The following is a 20059-nucleotide window of genomic DNA, read 5'->3' on the forward strand; positions in this document are numbered from 1 at the left end:
TATAGGCAACCAACATGGTGTAAAATTATTTTTTAATAAAATACACTAATAATACCAATTGTTTCAGCTAGTAAGAGATCTTTAGTATTCTGCAGTTTCAGCTGCATTTCACAATTTTTTTTCTAGTTATTTTTGTTATTCTTTAATGTAACTTGTTGATATTACAAGCTCCAATGTGTTCTGTATTAGATCCGGCAACCAGTGAAAAATGAAAAGGTTCAAGTTGTGGTGCGGTGCAGACCGATGAATGAGAAAGAAAAATCCAAAGGACATTTAAGGTAAAACGATTTTTAATTTTGTAACCTCTAAACTTTTAAAATCTGGTATATTTTTGTACTTTGTAAAAGTCTCTAAAATGATTCTAGTACAAGTACATTGAACAACGAAGCACTAGTAAATGTGTAAATCTAGAGAAAAACTTGTGGTGTTTGTATTACCTCCATTTTATGTATTTACGTAAACAAAAATGTAACTGTTTATTGATATATATGCTTCGTTCTTCCTCTTTTGTAATGTTCTTAAATTTATAGCGTATTTAAAATGTAATTTATTTGATAACAGATAGTCCTATGATTCTAGTATATTTTATATTACAATGATACATGTACAGGGTGTCTAGCAAAGGGGAAAGCCGAGAATAGTTAGGGAATTTAACAGCATGGAAATGTGAGGGATTTTCATGATAGACCGGGAAAATTGTTCGATTATTCTTGCAGGATACGGTCATGGAAGCCCCAGAAAAGGGAATAGATTTTTATGAGAGTTCATGGAAATCATCAAAATATCACGGGTTATGACTTTGTCATCAAAGTTTTCTGTTTAAAATATCTGGGATTTCCACCTAATCGGCATTACCCAAATTACCGATCGCTAAAACGTGATTTCGTTGTACTTTGTTTATGAGTAGCCATAGATAGACAACCTAATTAACAAATTATCCTAGTTCTGTAAATAATATTTTGCTTGCATGTCTGTATTTGTGTATATGTATCACCGTGAGTCTGTTGCGTATATTTAAATACGCAACAGACTCACGGTGATACATGTACGCTAATCAGCATTACCCGAGTTACTGATAACTAGAATGTGTTTATTGTTGTACTTTATGTATGAAAATCTGTAGACAGATACCCTAATTAACAAATAATAATTCTCTTGTTAGTAATATTTTGCTTTCAGTTTATATTAATTTGATATTACCAGTCAAAATTGTCTTGATTTTTACTAGTTTTAAAATGCTATGTATTAAAGTTGCTTGGGCTACTGAACAATGAACACACAGTATGGTAAGATTATTGTTGTAAATAGGGTTTCTTCAATCTGTCTATATATTTCCCAGTTCAATTAGCAAAATATGCACTAAAATCGTCAAATTTTTATATTACATTCGAGTGTTCAGAGTATGCAAGACAAGTTTTGTAGACCTCAAAACATTTGATTTGATTGGTAATAGGATATTGAAAATAATTTTTGTTGTATGGAGAAGTCACGTTTCTTCAAGCCACTTTGCTATACATCCTGATATAGTATAACATATATTTCTTATTCGTTAGTGATAAGCTTTTAGAACAGAATTATTAATACAGAGGTGTCAGTAATCCGAATGTAAAAAATCCGAAAATTCGAAAATCCGAACATACGCTTTAAACATGTGAACTGTATTTTGCACTATGCTTTGAGAGGACAGTAAACTTGAGAGTGTGTTCTGATCAATCCACTCCCCCCTCACCAGTGGGCGAATCTATTTTTAACTCCGTTAGCATCGTGGTGGCATTGTCACCTGTCAGTTCAGTTACTTCACTTGGTCAGTAGTGAAGTTAGTTACATGTTGCTGTTTGTAGTGCTTAATATTCTTTAGTAATGTTCATTAAATAATACGTAAAGTGTTCATTTTTACTACCATTTTTAGTCTAACTAGGAATTTCTAGGGAAAAATAAGGAATAGTAAGTCTCTTCTAAAACGTAAGAGAACTTTGAAGTATTAGTATACAAACGTAACAGAACCATAGATATGATATCCTATTGAACAAAAATACACTAGAAACTCGGCTTTGTATAAAATTGCCAAAAGTGTAAAAAAGGCTTGTCAACAAAATCATCCACAACACAGAATCTTACAAACACTAGGAAAAACACAAGCCAGGTACAAAAGGTATTATTTGTATTACAAAACATATTATATTTACCTAAACTATGTAAGATTAACACTGTAACACCAATTATTTTACACACCAGTTTTACAGTATAGAATGTTATTACTAAAATAATTTTTCGACAAAACGAAGTATAGCAGTTTTACTAAGTCACTTTTTTAGTGTGATAAATTGCTGATAAATGCCCACTTTTGTTTTAGTGTGGTTAAAGTATATCCAACTAGAGGTGTAGTCGAAATTTATGACCCCAAATATGAGAAACTGGACCAGTGCAAGATGTTTGCTTTCGACGCTGTATACGACTGGAAGTAAGTAGAAAATCTTTTTGATTATATGTAATATTACTATTCCGATTATTTTAATCAGTAATGACAGTCCTAGAATACCTCAAAAACTAGTGAGATTTATACTGGCTAGAATATTGCTTATTATCGTGAGAATTATAAGCGAAACCATTTCGTATATGAAAGTTTGAATTGAATTTTTGTTGTTCATATAAAGTATATACATGTGTTTTTGGGTCAGTGATGCATTAAAACGTTAGGTGCTAAGGCAATTTGGATACTTTCACCCTGTGGTGGCAAACTTCATTGCTCATGATATTGATACTATTTATGTTTCGTATATAAAAGGGAGTTATGATAACTATTCCAACAGTTTATATACATGTATGTGTATACATAAATTACATATTTAGAACTGTGTTATTTAGGTGTGTAATGTTAGCAATTCTGTACTCTACTGTCGATGTTTGTTGTGGATGCTTGTCACTTTGTTTTAACCTTTCCAGTGTTTGTATGAAGCTTTGTAGATAGGGAGAAATATAGATGTAAAAAGGAGGGCTACCCTACCAAAGGAATCCAGAAGTTTTATACAGATGGTTCGTGCCTTGACTCTAGGGCAGGATTCGGAATGTACAGACCAGGAGTTAACTTAGCTGTGCCCCTGGGAAAACACGCCACGGTCTTCCAAGCAGAAGTCATGGCTATAGAATCATGTGCCAGAAGACTCATACAAATGAGGCCAAAAGGAGCAGAATATTTAATACTCTCTGAAAGCTAGGCTGCACTAAAGACACTTCACACCTGCTCGTTTGATAAAAAAAAAAATATATATCATCAAAAAGTGGTATTAATATTGACTGTTGCAATATATATTGTCAACGCAATAAATATATTCTATTCTATCCTTGGTACGTTGCAGATGAATCATTTATTTAAGGTTATGGGTGCTGTTATTTCTAGCACTTAGTTTTTTTCCAAGCAAACATTCTGTGGTTAAAATTAGAAGTATTCAATAATTCTTTATTTGAAAGGTGCTTATTTGTTCATTTTATTTATTGGTATATTTATTTTTAATTTGTGTTCTTGATTTGATACGTACCATACAATATTGTAAATTGTCTACAGCAATAGCAGAGTCACTCATGGAGTTGGAACATTTCATTTCTGTCTCTGTCCGGACGATAGATATATTTCAAACGAACTAAGGAACACTGAGTTCGATGATGGTGCATGTCACTCCATGGGATTTTATTAAGCGTTAGCGAATATATTTACGTTGGTCTTTGGGTAACCATGATGGTAATGAGAAAAAGCGGAGTAAATAAATTTGTAAAAAATCTGAATTTAATCACTTGAGAATTGAACATGTGACTTTTATTCATAGAGTAAAAAAAGAGAAGATTTCAGCACACTCTTGTATTGTAGTGCCCTCCTTAACTTCAGAACTTTTATTATTTGAACACTGTCATAAAACCTAATTAACCCATTCACCTACTTCGACGGAGCCATTCCGCCGCTTCCGCCGCAGGCCCCGCCATACTTCGACGGAGCGCTTCCGCGGCAGTAATAGTTCACTTTAAACTGGACAGATAGCTGCACTAATCAAACTATGTTTCGTTTCTATGGTTACTTGTTTGTTTAGAACAATATTTTTTTCATTAGTTGGCTAAACTGACGTAAGCAAAGAATAACAGATGGATTTACTCCATATAATACCTGTTGTTGTTAGTGTCCGTAAACATGCTGGTAATAGGTTATGTGACAGTGAAATAAATCGTTTTATGAACGATTCTAATAATTGTAGTGAAGAATTCAGTACCGGAAGTGATCAATCAGATGTGAAATGGGATCGTGTGACACGGGAACAGTTTGAAAACTCCGATATTTTCGATTCAGAAGAGGAATTACCAACTCCTGACATCGGACCGGCAACTGACTTCGTAGGCCTTGTCAATGCAGATCAATTCCTATGAATATAAATATAAATATGGTAGGGTATATAATATAAAAACGATCTAATTGTGTGTAAATATACTATGAAATATACAAAACTCTTTTGGTGTGTGACTTCTAAGGACAAATAAGGTAGGCTACACAATAATAATTCCATTTCAGGTTTTCATTTTGGGAACAAAATATTGGTGGTGGGCAAAATAAAATTGTATTTAAAAATATATTTATGTTATTACCGGTATGCTATAGGTTATATCTCATAATAGGTACCTTAATTCTTATTTTTTTTTTTTTTTTTTTTTTTTTTTTTTTTTTTTTTTATACAGGGAGTTTTAAATGGTAGGTAAGCTCAAGAAAAACACTGCTACAAAATTTTTTTTGAAAACAATGATTTACTAGAAAGTTACAGCTAAATATCTGCACACCTAAATAATAGGCAAAAATAATGGAATTCCTTGGCCCAACTGTGTGCTAAAATATTAGTAGGTGAATGGGTTAAATGAACAAGATGGGAATGCATTATTTGGCAAGATTTCTCGAAAAAGATTTCATTTGTTGACTAAATTTTTTGTTAAATATCATTTCTACAGTGTACACAAGAATTTTTTCTGAGACGGTGCATTTCTAACCATGAAATTTAGCTGAGCATCATTGAAGGCTATGTTTCAGTAGACTGACACAGTTTCCTTTTATCCTGCCAGAGGAAATCTAAATATTTATTTATGATTATCTGTCTCTATCTGTCCGCAGGACATCTCGAGAATAAAATGAGCCATAGATTTGAAATTTTTGATACAACCTCAGCAAAGCGTGTTACCGGACACGTGGTATGGCTGGTGTACTTCTACCTTGTTATTATTATGCCAGCCATACTGAATATTTTAGTTACTGTAGTTGTTATTTAAATAATGCTTTGTCATTTGCTAACAATATTGCAGTACTTTAATAAGTCAATATTATTTCAGCTGTACGCAACAGGAAATTTACGATGAGACAGTTCGCCCACTTGTCAATGCAGTCCTTAATGGCTTCAATGGAACAATATTTGCGTATGGACAAACTGGCACTGGTAAAACATATACAATGGAAGGTAAGCTAACAAGTTAATGCGGAGCAATGTTTACTGTTTCTATATACACATGAACATTTGCAGTTGGATCAATTTAAAGTACAGGGCAAAATGAGTAATGCCCAAAAACTGAATCTTTAAATTCATGGATGTTTGTGTAATCAATAACATTAGATATAGTATTGTAATAGATGGCGAAAATTAACAGAAAAAGACTGTATTAAGACAAGGTCACATTACAACAGTTATATAGAAAGAAAATAAACTCTCAGTGTATACATTTTCCTTCACCATAGCTGAGTGATTGCTACTTTGTTCCCTCCTCCCTTCATAAATTAATCTAAGCCAAGGCTGGTTGCTATGTGTCAAGGTTGTATTTCAAATTTTGCTATTAATGCAAAATCTTGTCAAGTATGATCGTTATAATGTGGCTGGATTTACTGGCAAACCCAACATTAGCAAATATTTTTACATTAGTATTTTTGGGTAACCATGATGGTAATGAAAAATATCAGAAGCAATAAATTTGTAAACAAACTCAATAGACCAATAAGAGATTCAACCAAGACATATTAACACATGCAGCCAAACTATTCCAACACATACAACATTGTTTTATAGTGACTTGATTTTTTTTTGTTCTCTTAGGACAAGAAGCTTATAAATTGAAATTGCACTTAGTCCTGTAAGAACCTTTGCGCTGCTTCCGGAGTGACAGGATATTCAGGATAGGCAAGGTTAGGGGGTAGGGGCCGCCTCCTATTGAGATCCAAGAGGAAGTATTAGGGCACTACATCTCAAAGTCATGTCTCCCCGGAAGAAGGGGAGGCCAGCTCTGAACCAGCCTCTCCAGTCAAAGTAGGCAGGGGGTGGCACACCCTTGTTGAGGCTAGCAAGAAAGGTTAGGGAACAAACCCACCAACTCCAACAGTTATCCCCCACAGTAGACTAGACCTATCGAATTGCCCATGAACCCCAGAATCTCAACATTTGCGGTTAGTGATGTGCCGCTACTGGACATCCATAAGGTTGTCAGATTTAAGTGACACATCGGTTTCTGCTGTGCCCAGTGGTAGGTTCAACTGGAAGGTGTAAACCAGCCAGAAGTGATCCCTGCTGGGTATAGTGACTTGGTTGGTAGACTTTTATTATTTAAACATATGAAAACCAATTCAATGAACAAAAACGTGAATGTATCATGTAACAGGATATATCGAGAAAGATTTCGTACGTAGACTTTAAATTTTGCATGAAACTTCATTTCTACAAGAATAAGTTCTATGATGCATTATTTTGTATCAACTTCTTTTATCGTATGATTTTATGTCTGTCTATCCCCAGGACATCTCGAGAATGAAATGATTTGAATTTTGCATGCAACCTCAGCGAAGCCTGTTATGACACATGGTGTGGTGTACTCCTGCCTTGTATTTTGTAGAACTGTATAATAAAAGCTATCAAAATATTTTGCAGGAAACAAGACTGATGAAAATGCCAAAGGTATTATTCCTAAAACTTTTGACCAGATATTTGACCATATCTCAAGATCTCACAACATGCAGTATTTAGTAAGAGCTTCGTATTTGGAGATATATCAAGATGAAATAAGGTAAATGTCTGATTTATAACTTCTTGACAGTAACAGTATTTTTATCATACACTGTTTTAGTTAACATGGTTATAAATCTTAGTTCTTAGCCTATCACAGCCAGTGTCATAACCTTTTAAGTTTTTCAGTTCACACACCAAACAATTATTAACATAAATAGAATCTTGAGTGTTTTTGTTTGTATGATAGTCATAGGCATCAAGTACTTTTCAGTGTGCAAAGGATTCAAAATATTTCAGAACAGCTCAATTTATTTGTGTCTACAAGTTGTAGTAATATGAAGGCGTTCACATCTTTATTGGTAGTAAAGTATTTAACATCTTCATTAGATCACAGGAGACATACATTAATAATGCATATAAATTTATATGGTAACAAAATCAACATCATCGCTATGTGCGTTTTGCGTATTTCTAAACGTACGGTTTTGTTTTGAATAAAAGTCATGTTTGCAGATAGCTAAAGTTTCTAAAACTAATGGATTATTTGTGTTACACCGGAGCAACAAGTTTCTACTTACGTGCAGAATGAGAAACTGGTTCCTTATCCAGTTCAAACTACCTTCTAAGGCAGTTTTTTCTTGTGATATTGTATAGTGCACTTCTATATTGAAGGTTATCAGAAAATGCCTTGCCATTTAAAATAATATAAATTGCTCTGCCGCTACTTCTTCTTTTAAGGGGCAGCTTATTACCATGCACTTAGGACTCAAAGGCCTTTTGCACACCCCGGAAGTATACCACGAGGCCAACCAGTTTACTGTTTCAGCAGTTCTACAGATCGCTGAAAACAACCGATCAGGTCCTCCTGGGGAAATTCCCCACCCTTGTCCAAACTACCAAAGATGGTGTAGTGCTCCCTTGTTATTGCATATTGCAGGACAGTCAAAGAGCAGGTGTTCAACAGATTCCTCCTGCTCATCACACATTCTACAGAGCAGATCCTCTCAGAGAATGCCGACTCTGTGAAGATGCTTCCTCAGGTGATCATATCCCGTAATTAGACAACCTGAGAAGACACTGATCTAAAGGAGAGAAGGTCAGACGCCACCTTGGGGGAAGGTGACTGTAGGACCATTCTGCTCATTCTCATACCCAGTTGCAACCTCCACCTTTTCTCATGTTCAGCACAAACCTATTTTGAGACAGCCCCAAAGTATTCACACCTAGAAATATCACAGAACGGTTGAGGTCCCATGATGTTAAACACTGACAAGAAACCTGCTACTCTTTTCATGACAGCTGATTCCCCTTCTGACTTTCCATATTCGAAAAATAAAATCTAATGGATGTCCTAAACTAACATAAAGTGTTCTATAATGTCAGCTGCTTCAGTGTGCTGATCAGAAAGTTTTTTCGCAACAAGTTACCGGTTACCAGTTACTCTCGTTGCACACCTATGTTTCTACTATTGTTACCAATTTCATATTACAAACCCAAAAATGTCCAAAAGTCCAGCGACACATAGGTAGTTGATACTTCTAAGATTACAGTTTACAAGGGACATGCCTGAGATGATCCACTCGTGTTTGCTTACAATATCCCAGGTTCATCTGTGAGCCATACCTATAAGTGTCACGATCAATCTTAAGTATGTAGATAAAATAATACATTCATCCTAGTGTATATTTTGTTCAAATGTTATTATTGATGTATTTTAACTTATTTTCAATATTAAAAAAGAAATTTATATTATTTTAAACCAAATACAAAAATAAGATGTTTGTTTTTATTTTAAGTTTATTGTAATATTGTTAGTATTGTTATATTGTTAGTAAATAGTTGAACTAAATTATTAATCAGCTAACAATAATTATGATAATAGTATAGTATGATATGAAGTTATAGTTCATTTATATCTTTATTATAATAATTGAATCAATAGAAAATTGACAATGTGGAAAGTGAAAATGTTATGATCTTATGCAATGTATAGATTTTTTAATGCTTGTAAGCCTTACAACATAAATATTATTTTCGCTTGTGTACGTATGAAGACACTGGTTAATGAATTTGGATCTCCCTTAGACACTTTGGAGCCCTCAACTATTTTACTTTAACAGACAATCCCTTTTGTTTGATGCATTTTCAGGGCAAAAATTTACTATTGTATCAAAAATTGAAGTTGTTGTGACATTTTGTTATATATAATTAAAACATTAAGGTTTAAAACTGAGCAATTTCTACTGGTTTATAAATTTACTTAAAAATACAATATGTGTTTATTTTAAGAATGAAAATATAATCAATAAGTGCTTTTGATATCAAACCAAGGATTTTAAAAGCATTTGACGAGGTCTGTTGGTTTTGACGAGAGAAGCAATTTGATAAGCATCAGGTGTACATTACAAAGCTTTAGCCATCAATATTTAATTGTTGTTTGTTAGCAATAAAAGAAATTTTTAATATTTCAATTACAGTATTTAGATAACTAAGCTAAACAAGGCCGGGACTACTTTGGATACAGGTAAACTCGGATAATATTGAGATTGCAATAAAATATCCTAATTTTGCAGAATTTGCAGAAAATCCAATATTGATTTATAAAAATGATTTATTCGTAAAAAAAAATTGTTGTGACTCATTACCCAGCCACATTCTAACCCCGTACCAATTTTACACGAACTAACCAGCAATAGTAGAGCCGTGCAAACGGAGCCGTGATATTGTTAATCTGATATTCTCAAACCGTAACCCATTCCATTCCATGTACGGAAGTAAAATTAAAGAGGCAAAAAAGCATGCAAATACTAGTTTAATAAATAATGACAAAAATAAAACAAGGGCATTGTGGAGTATTGTAAATAGAAATAAAAAGTGTACTACAAAGGAAAGTGTAAATAATTATTTTAAGCCTGATGATTTTAATGAATTTTGTATAAATGTTGCCAAAGAATATGTAAATGAGAACCATAATAATTGTAGTTTTAAGTATTATTTAAGTCAGAAAATTGTGCCTCATGATACAAGCTGTTTTATTTTTAGAGGTATAACAGAGAGTGATATTTTAGATATAATAAAACAATTAGCTCCTAAAAATAGCATGGATCATTTTGGTATGACGAATTGTTTAGTTAAACAAACAATAACTTATATTTTGTAACACCATTGACTGTTTTAATTAATAATTGTTTAAATTTAGGAATATTTCCTGATGTTTTAAAATCACCAAAGTTCATCCTATTTTTAAAAAAGGTAAAAGGAATGGAATAGGAAATTACAGGCCATTTGCTATTGTGCCGGTTTTGTCTAAGGTCATGGAATTAGTCCATATGTAAACAGTTTATTACAATTTTTGGAAATGGAACATGCTTTGTAGAGAACAATTTGGATTCCGAAAAGGGTTATCAACAGCTCAAGCTGTTATTTCTTTGGTTGATATGGTTCTAGACTGTTATGAAAAGAAAGACTTTGCTGCTATAACTTTCTGTGACCTTAGCAAAGCTTTTGACCGAGTGTCTCATAACATTTTGATTAAAAAACTAGAACAATTATAATATTAAGGGGATAGCTTTAGATGTACTTAGCTCTTACTTAAAGAATAGATCTCAATATGTAGTACAGTGGAACTTGGATAATTCGAATCTCAAGGGACCAATAAAAAAATTCGAATTATCAAAAATTCGAATTAAAAAAGTTAAGAATAAAGGCTTAAAATAATGACACTTCACATCTTTACTGAAAAACCTTTATTGAAAATAACATGAGTGGTTGTAAATGTATGTTTTTATGTGCATTTATACTAAGCAAAGTATGGTAAAACAGTGCAAAATTGAATCATGAATTATCTAAAAAATACACAATTACAGTATATGTTTATCAGTAAATAGAATATAAGTTGAATGGTGATAAGTACAATATTATTTAATTTTTTCTAAAGAAGTCGGAAAATCTTCAATTGTTTTCGAACGTTAAGTCTTTCAGAAGTGACAAAAGATTCTAACCATATTCAATGAATTGAAAATAGACTCACTTACGTCATTTTTACTTTCAAAAAAACGTCTAAGTTCCATGATGTGATGTGCTGCTTCGGCCGCACTCGGAACGTTTATTTCCGCCCCAACTGATGACTCACCGTCTTCGTCACTCGATGTCATGTCGCCATCTTGTTTATTGTTGAGCACTTCAGCGATGAATCTCCGCGTCTGTTATCTCACCACATACTGCAACATCTTCATCCACGTTGACAAAATCTTCAAAAGAGATGGCAGGGTCAGTAATGACGTCCTCCCAGCCGTCAACTGAAGGTAACGCTTCCGCTATAATGTCGTTGGCTTTTTCGGCGTCGTCCTCCTTTTTTACAAAAACCAGCTTTTTTAAAGCAATGTTTGATCGTTTCGGGTGTTACTTTGTCCCAAGCTTTCTGCACATGCGAGAGGCTTGAAGAATGTCTAACTTGATTTTTAGGGCGTCACAATCTTCAGTCAGTACGTACTCAACCAATAAACGTCTGTAAAAATGTTTTAGATTTTTTATGATCCCCTGGTCCATAGGCTGGACAACCGAAGTCATATTGGCAGGGAAAAAAAATTACTTTAACATTTTCCATTACTGGAATCGTGTTGTGCGCAGTACAGTTTGTCTATAAACAAAATAACTTTTCGTTTTTTCTTTTATGAACTTTTTGTCTAAGTTCAACAACCATTTCTCAAAAAAGGTGACTGGTCATCCAAGCTCTTGCGCTGTTCACATACTCCACTGGTTTTGATTTGACGTTCTTGAAACAACGGGGACTAGCCAACTTGCCAATCATTAGTAAAGGCAGCTTTTCTGATCCGTCCATGTTTGCACCAACCAGGAGAGTAATTCTCTCTTTACTCAGTTTTCCTCCGTGGCATTTTTCTTCTTTAAATGCGAGTGTTTTGTCAGGGGTGCATTTAAAAAAAGTCCCGTTTCATCAACATTGAAGATGTCCCTTTCATCCTGATCCTGAATCATCTCCTCCAAATCTGTTTTCCATTGGTTGGCTTCTTGTTGATTAACGCTTCCACTTTTCACCACAAATGGATTTGAACGAAATTTTGTTGCGATATTTGAAAGCCGTCAAGCCACCCTGTACTAGCACTTAAAATCTTTTTTCCCCAATTCAGTAGCAAATTGTTCAGCTTTGATTGTTATGAGAGGACCCACTCACTGGAATCTTCTTATCCCTAGTTTGTTTGAACCACTTTAAAACACAATTGTCCAAATCTGGATTTTCTGGCTCCCTTAATCTTTTCCGGTCTTTAATGTTCTCACTTTCACTCCCGAGAATTTTTTCTTTATTCTTTAAGTAGGTGGACAATGTGTTAGGAGGAATTTCCAAAGTCCTTGGCAATCTCAGATTTTTTCTTAACCCCCTTCTCTACTTCTTTGATTGCCGCTATTTTTTTTGAGCCAAAGACAAAGTTTTGTATGTTCGAGGATTACGAGGCGACGACATTTTGCTCAACGAACAAAGAGTCAAACACTAACAAATCATATGTAAAATTACGGAAGACATACAGCACTGTATGTAAACAAACGACAAGCGAGAAAGTTCACACACCGGCACAGTTGTCAAGATAGACTAACCACGTGAAACTAACGGTTGAATCAATTTACAAAACAAAGAGCTGGTGGGGAGTGGAGTGGGTGGGGTGGAGTGACCTTGCAGGTAGCGGAGCTTGTGCCAGTCGCGATGAGTCACGTCTACAAAACAATAGCGCGGAAGCATACAGCCGAGCCGGCCGGCCTGGCAGGAGGGTGGCTAGATTTGTGTCCAATGGCCTTGAAGCAAGTGCCTTGAGAATAGAGAGAGTGCAGCGTCTTTTCGAGAATATTTCCACTTTAAAATCGGCATTGGGTTCGAATAAAAAGTTCGAATTATCCAAAATAAAACTTCGAATTAACCACGATATTTTTACATTACTTATATAGAAAAATGCTAGGGACCAATATAAATATTCGAATTAAAGAAGATTTCGAATTATAGAAGTTCGAATTAACCAGGTTCCACTGTAGTAGAAAAAGATATATCTCTGTGTAAACCAATAACCTGTGGAGTCCCACAGGGCTCTGTTTTGGGGCCTTTGCTGTTTTTAATTGCAGTGAATGATTTGAGTGTAAATGTACCTGCAAATATTGTTTTATATGCTGATGATACCACTATAGTAACTACAAATAAAGATTATAACAAACTCTTAGAAAGACTACAAATTGAATATTTAATCTTGTAGAGAACTGGCTCACTGCCAACAAATTGATTCTAAATAATGATAAGACAACTACTGTAATATTTAGCCTCAGAGAAGATCCTAATGAGACACAAAAAGATATATTTCCAAAATTTTTAGGTTTGACTTTTGATCCTAATTTTAAATTGGTATATCAGCAAATTGTAGGGGTTAAAAGTAAACTAAGTAAAAGTGTTTTTGCAATTAAACGTTTATGTGGTGAACTTGAGGAGAAAGCTCTTATACAATCTTATTTCGGAACTTTTTCACTGTCACTTAAAATTATGGTTTTGATTGTTTGGGGCTCTTCTCCTTACGCAAATGAAGTATTCATCATCCAAAAAAAAGTTGTCAGAATATTGGCAGGAGTCAATAAATATCATAGTTGCAGAGAACTTTTTAAACGTTTTAGAATTTTGACATTATTTTCTTTATATATACAACAATGCCTACTTTACCTCCGAGCTAATTTAGAAAAAGTAAACCTAAGGAAAAATGTTCACAATTATAAAACAAGAAGTCGTAACAATATCAACTTTACCTCAAACTAGACTAGCTAAAACCGACAAAAGCCCAATGATGATGGCTATTAGACTATACAATAAGTTACCATTAGATATAAGGATGCTAAGTGATATGGAATTTAAAGCTAAACTAAATTATTTTCTATGTAAAAAGTTCATTCTATTCAGTGGAAGAGTACATCTCAACAGTGTGGACAAAACAAGACTTTTAGAATATTCATTGTATTACAAAAGTTTGTAACATTGTATTGACGTGCCAATGAAATTTGTGTGGAATATTTTCTGGCAGAATAAAATTCTTATTCTTATTCTTATTCTTCTGTGTCAGTCCCACAAGATGTCAGCATCTGCAAGTTTTCTAAGAAAAATTCTATTAATTTAGCTAAATAATAAGATTCATTTTAATTCTCATTATATTTTACAGAGATTTGTTGGATAAAAATCCCAAAAAGAAATATGAACTGAGGGAAAACAAAGAAATGGGTGTGTACGTGAAAGACGTTCAGTCATTTGTATGCAAAAGTGTGAAGCAGATAGAGAGAATAATGGCAGCTGGCAACCAAAACAGAACCATAGGGTGAGTAGACCTTTTAGGTATTGACTCTTTGACTCTATATAAAACTTTAAAGTAATTTGTGTTGTATTGTTAACATTGAATATGATATTGCAGTTAATGTCATACGAAGTATTACTTAGTGTAATATTTCTCTTTCTTAAGTTAAGTTTTTCTTCCTCTGGGTGTTGAGATCCCTTCAAAATTTGTGTTTTAATATATGTTTATTAAAAAAGCATAATGTGTAAATTGACAAATACGAAGAATGTTTAAAGAAGAATCCAATGTGTTTGTGGCTTTTTTCTTGTGATAGCAGCATACGATAGGGCATTGGTTTAACTACTCCCAAAGGAAAGGAGAAAATGTGCTTAGTGGAACATCTGAAATCAAATATTGTCACAGACTTGACTCCTGGAATCTGTGCACCTGATGAGACAATGAGAACACTAGATGGCTGCTAGGTAAATCACACAGACCTCTTTAGTTGTCTAGGTGTCTCTGATGTTAAAACGTTGCAGAGAGTTTGTTTGAACGTCTTTGTTGGCAAATTGTTTTGTTTCTTCAGACACACATACATTCCAGATTCCAGGAGTTAAGTCAACCCTTCCTATTACAACTACATTATGTGTAAAATGTGACCGTTTATAAATAAAATGGAGCTTCTTATTATGCGTCTTGTTTCATTTTCTGACGTTTAGCATACTTCGAGTTTAGTATAATTCACTGCAGTCTTGTATATGTTTCTCTTGTTCAGATGTACTTGAATAAATTTTATTGTACATTTTTTTGTCAAAGAAGCCTGGTATTATTGATTTTAGTTTCATCATTTAACACAGTTTTAACATTTATAAAAAAAAAAAAAAATAGTATTTTAAACTAATAAAAATATTTTTGAAGCTAGAAAATGTATGTTCATAAATTGATATGCATAATTTTCAATTTTTACAGTGCGGAATGAAAAAATAATGATCTGTTTCAAAAGGCTTTGCTTAGTAATATTAATAATGCTAATTTTTAAAATGATGTTTTTATTGTTAAGTAATGGTCTCACAATTTGTTTATTTTTCCGTCAACTAAATAGAGAATTACCTTCTTTATTGGTTTATACAAATGGATAAAAACCAATGAATCAAAATGTGTGACCGTACAAAGATCTAAACATTTATGGATATATTTTTAAGGGCGACTGACATGAATGAAAGAAGTTCTCGCTCCCATGCAATCTTCATCATAACCGTGGAGATGAGTGACACTAAGGGGCCACTGGAAAACCGAGTGAGAGTCGGCAAACTCAATTTGGTGGACTTGGCTGGAAGTGAGCGTCAGAATAAAACCAATTCTGAAGTGAGTATACATGCTCAATAATTAAGTTCTTGATCAAGTCTAGAGCGTATGATTATTTTTCTCAGCGTTTTTAATTGGTTTAATTATTATGACTTGTGATTAACACTATTTAATTTTACACTTTTCGTTAATTACAACAGTGTATTCACTATCACATTAATTAGCACATACAAATTAGCATATGCTTTTAAAAGCATTTATAGGGAAAAGATGAGAAGTATATGGAAGGGTAAAATAGGATGTTCCCGAAATAACATTGCAACGCGTTATGTATCTGTGGTAACAGTTTCATCACAAGGTGTGTCTTACATTTCTTGTGACTATCAACCAAGTTTTCCGTTTTACATCAGGTAAAAAATTTTTAACACAATTGAGATCTTGAGCTACTTTGTCCTCTCTACGAAGAACCAACCATCTTCAGACAATACATGTTAAATAAAAACTCAGCAACATTTCGTGTGAACCGGTCAACTTAGGTGATACTCATGACACGACATCACCCCAAGAACTAAAACTTCTTGAGAGTGCAATATTTTCACTTGAGAATGTTTTTCATTTGGTTGCAATATATTTTGTGAAAACTGTTGTACCCTGTCTTACTCTTCAAAGGAGAAAGTAGGAATTGTTAACCTCTAAAATAAATTTAAAATCAACATTTGGTATGTGTGTTGTAGGATAAACATTCTGTTAGGAGAATTGTCTGTTTTAACTGCTCTGTCCTGGTCATTTTTACTCATAGCTTACCCTTTTCTGTATGTATAAATAGAGCTTATAAATGTTTTAAATTATTTTGGAATTTTAATTGAAATTTTTGTTTTGATTATCTAGAAAAAAATGCTTCTTGTTTGTGTACATTCTTGGTATCAATGAATGTGGGCACCCATTTAAAAGTTTTAAGTCATAAATGCTTCTCGCCTTTGGGTCTTTATCACATTTTTTATTGTGATTTATATAAAAATATTCTATGAGTTTCCTTTTTCTGCCTGTAATGGTTAAGAGATAAGGAATGTGGAGTAGGGAACTAGTCAAACACCCCAGATATAAAAGTAGTGTAATAGATCTAGATGTGCACCCGATGTATCCGTGTTGTTTGAGAGTATGTATGTGAATATGTACAGTTTGTAGCCTATGTATTTTTCTTTTCTTTTATTATTCTAGCACTCTTTTGACCATTATATTTTGTTTTTGTAATGTTTATATAAATAGTTCTATTTAGAATTTAAGAATAGTGAGTCCATCAAGAAAGTACAATAATAAAACCGATCTAAAATATTCTTTTTAAATTCAAGGATAGGACCTCATTACAAGCTCTGCTTTGGAGGCCCTGTATTTGTCTTAAAGAAAGTTAAAGTTAATGTTATTAGTATAAATGCTAGTATTGTTTATATTTTGTTACAATATAACATGTTATATTTTAAGTATTTTTGTGTGTGTTTTGTCTTAAGGTCAGACTGAGCTCGAGAAAGGCTTTGTTATATTCTATTTTGTTTTCAACATCTTTGTTTTTGTACTTTGTTCAAATTTGAAAAGAATACTTTCAAGGATTATTTTTTGGTTTGACTGTTAAACAAGAAAAAAAGATCAGATGTATTACTTTCTTTAAGAAATAAATTTCTTTCTTCTTTATTCTTTCTCATAAAAAGTAGTGTATAGATCTGCAAATAAAAAAAATTAATACGTTTTTTCTTTTTAGGGAAAACGGTTAAAAGAAGCCAGCAAGATCAACTTGTCACTGACAGCTTTGGGAAATGTAATATCTGCTTTGGTAGATGGCAAGGGCCAACACATCCCATACAGAGATTCAAAACTCACCCGACTGCTCAGAGGTACCCAGCCAGACTGTTATACTGTATTGTGTTACTAAACATCATTAGTTATGACACTTTTTATTTTTAAGTACAGACAAATATTCCAACATATTTATTCGCACAGAATTCCCTCAGTTTTTACAGTTACTTGTAAGAGTTACTGATAAAGAACTATCAACTGAAAGAGTAGCCTATTTTAAGAGTTGGGAGGGAGCTCAGGAAGAGAGCAAAAGGTTAGGAATGGAGATGTTTTGTGTTGATGAGCCTTCAGACATCCATCAAGTGTCTCTGTCTGCCATCCATCATGCACATATTTTTTCTTATAGAGTTCGTCCATATTAACCGAAAATCAAAATAACTTAACCCTTTGCGCTCGAAAGGCCAGCAGCACTGGCCACACCAAGGTTGCAAACAGCTCACGTTAGTTTTGCCGTAGTTTGTCCTCGCAACTCGTATGGCCAGTACAGATGGCTGTGCTACTTTCATTGTCAGCTCGGCAGCCATATTTGTTGTTTGCCTACCCAGATCGGAATTATTTTTCAATATCCTCCGTGCTATTTGCATAGTGATTTAGTAATTTAAAATTTTTAAAGAAGAGATGAAAACTAATTTAACATTTATTTTTAATGAATCTTTTGGGAACATGGGAAATGAATTTGGGAAATTTTACTCTTATACGTATATTGTTAACCCTTTTAGGACGACAAAAATTTTGGTTATTTTTTTAGGTACGCCATTTTTTGACGTGACCATATTTCATAGCGAACATACCAAAGAAGACGACGGTGAAATTGGGCAAAATGTAGTAGTTTGATAAATATATTATAAGTCCATTATTTTAAATTGTCCTTACACCATTTTTATCCACATGTACATAATTAAATTGTCCTACAATATGGTAGCATTTATTACTATTTACAATAACCAGAAAAATTAAAAATTAAATAAAATTTTAGAATTTTTATTTTATTTTTTTATTTTATTAGTTTGGCTTCAGTTTACTATGATAAAAAAAAATTTTTTTACTGTGGGAAACTAATATTACTATGTTTCTTACATAGTTCTTTTCAGTTTAAATACAAAATTTTATTAACATTGGTTGAGAAATAATTGTTTTACAACAAAAAAACTTACATTACTACAAAGTACCAATTATAATAAAACGGACTAAAATAAAAAGTCAAACAATTAAAGTGGTTTTACTTACCATATAATGTGGTTAAACAGGTCAAATTTATCCACAGGTATTGAAATATGTAGTATTGCTAAGAAACACTATAAAACACTCACAAAAAATATATACACTATATACAACAATGGTCTAATTAGTTAGCACATGTATGTTTTGGAAAGCAAAATCGGGTGACACCCTTCCTTGCAAAATTGAACAAATATAGGAGGCTCGTTTCCTTTTTCTTGATTGTTGACTATGTCCACCTTTTTCTGAACAAACCCAGCAAGTTTTTTTTGATGATTTGGAGAAAGTTTTACTAATTCCTTGTTTTGACGGTTACCATTGACTTGGTTATCCCCAGCGCCATTACGCATATCAAGCCAAGATTTAGAAATATCCCTATAACATTTTCAATAAATGGAAATCTTGGCATAGGTTTTTATTTGTATTTCTTTGCATTTTAGTGTGTAGAGAATATACGCATTTAATAACATTCTAGAAAACAAGTTAAATGTAACCTTCTTCCAATATTTTATTGTGCGTCTCTCGTCAATATATACACACATCAATCATGTCAAAGGCGTCTATCCCGCCCATGAACTTGTTGTAGGAAGCCACAATTGATGGTTTTATTTCATTTATAATTCTCCCCACGGCGACGTTTGGTAATTTCTTCAGATGTTATGTAGTGTTTGTTGAGACTAATAAAACGGGCAATTTTTTGGTTTTTCTTTTCGCGGTATGCCAAACGCAACCAGATTTCTTTTTTTTTGTTGTAACAACTATTTCTCCAACACTGAACTTCTTTTTTATACTTTGTGGTAACCCTTTCCTATTTCTGCGAATGGTACCGGTTACAAATGTTTCCTGGCTGTACAAAAACATTGGCCAATTGAATGCTGGTAAAAAAGTTGTCAATAAACACATGATACCCTTTTCGTAGATAGTTTTGCTGCTTCTAATAGCTTCATCACAATAGCGGGACCAAGACCATACTTTTTCATTTGCTCTTTATCTTCATTGGACGCCTTTCCTTTATAACAAAAGAATTTAACACAATATTTGGATACCGAATCACAAAGTGCCCATAACTTGATACCCCACCTATGGTGAATGTTTATTAGGCATGTATTGCATTAAACTGGTTTGATTTTTAGTGCCGATCATACTCTCATCGATTGATACTTGCTGGTTACATAAATAATAAAAAGGAAATAATCTGTTACAATGGTCAAAAATTGGTTTAAATCTAGCGCAGGCATCATAATTTGGCTCATTGGGTTTTGCAACTTTTGAACGTGTCTACCATGTGAAGAAAAAAGATAACAGATTTTCAAATCGGTCACGTGAAAATACTCGTGTAAACCATGGTGTTTCAGAGCAAGTTTTTACTCC

At 33.3% G+C, this 20059-nt stretch overlaps 1 protein-coding gene across 3 annotated transcripts in view; it reads left to right on the plus strand.

Annotated features, from left to right (window-relative positions):
* Positions 1-20059, plus strand: part of LOC124368737 (kinesin-like protein KIF3B) — a 45379-nt gene that overhangs the window by 12504 nt on the left and 12816 nt on the right. For all 3 annotated transcript variants that reach the window (XM_046826067.1, XM_046826069.1, XM_046826068.1), the window contains 7 exons: positions 190-278; positions 2354-2461; positions 5356-5480; positions 6933-7068; positions 14210-14362; positions 15520-15682; positions 17376-17508. In XM_046826067.1, coding sequence (XP_046682023.1) covers positions 190-278; positions 2354-2461; positions 5356-5480; positions 6933-7068; positions 14210-14362; positions 15520-15682; positions 17376-17508 — 907 coding nt within the window. The remainder of the gene's footprint in view (positions 1-189; positions 279-2353; positions 2462-5355; positions 5481-6932; positions 7069-14209; positions 14363-15519; positions 15683-17375; positions 17509-20059) is intronic.

The sequence above is a fragment of the Homalodisca vitripennis genome, chromosome X, assembly GCF_021130785.1.
Source record: "Homalodisca vitripennis isolate AUS2020 chromosome X, UT_GWSS_2.1, whole genome shotgun sequence".
NCBI lineage: Eukaryota > Metazoa > Arthropoda > Insecta > Hemiptera > Cicadellidae > Homalodisca > Homalodisca vitripennis.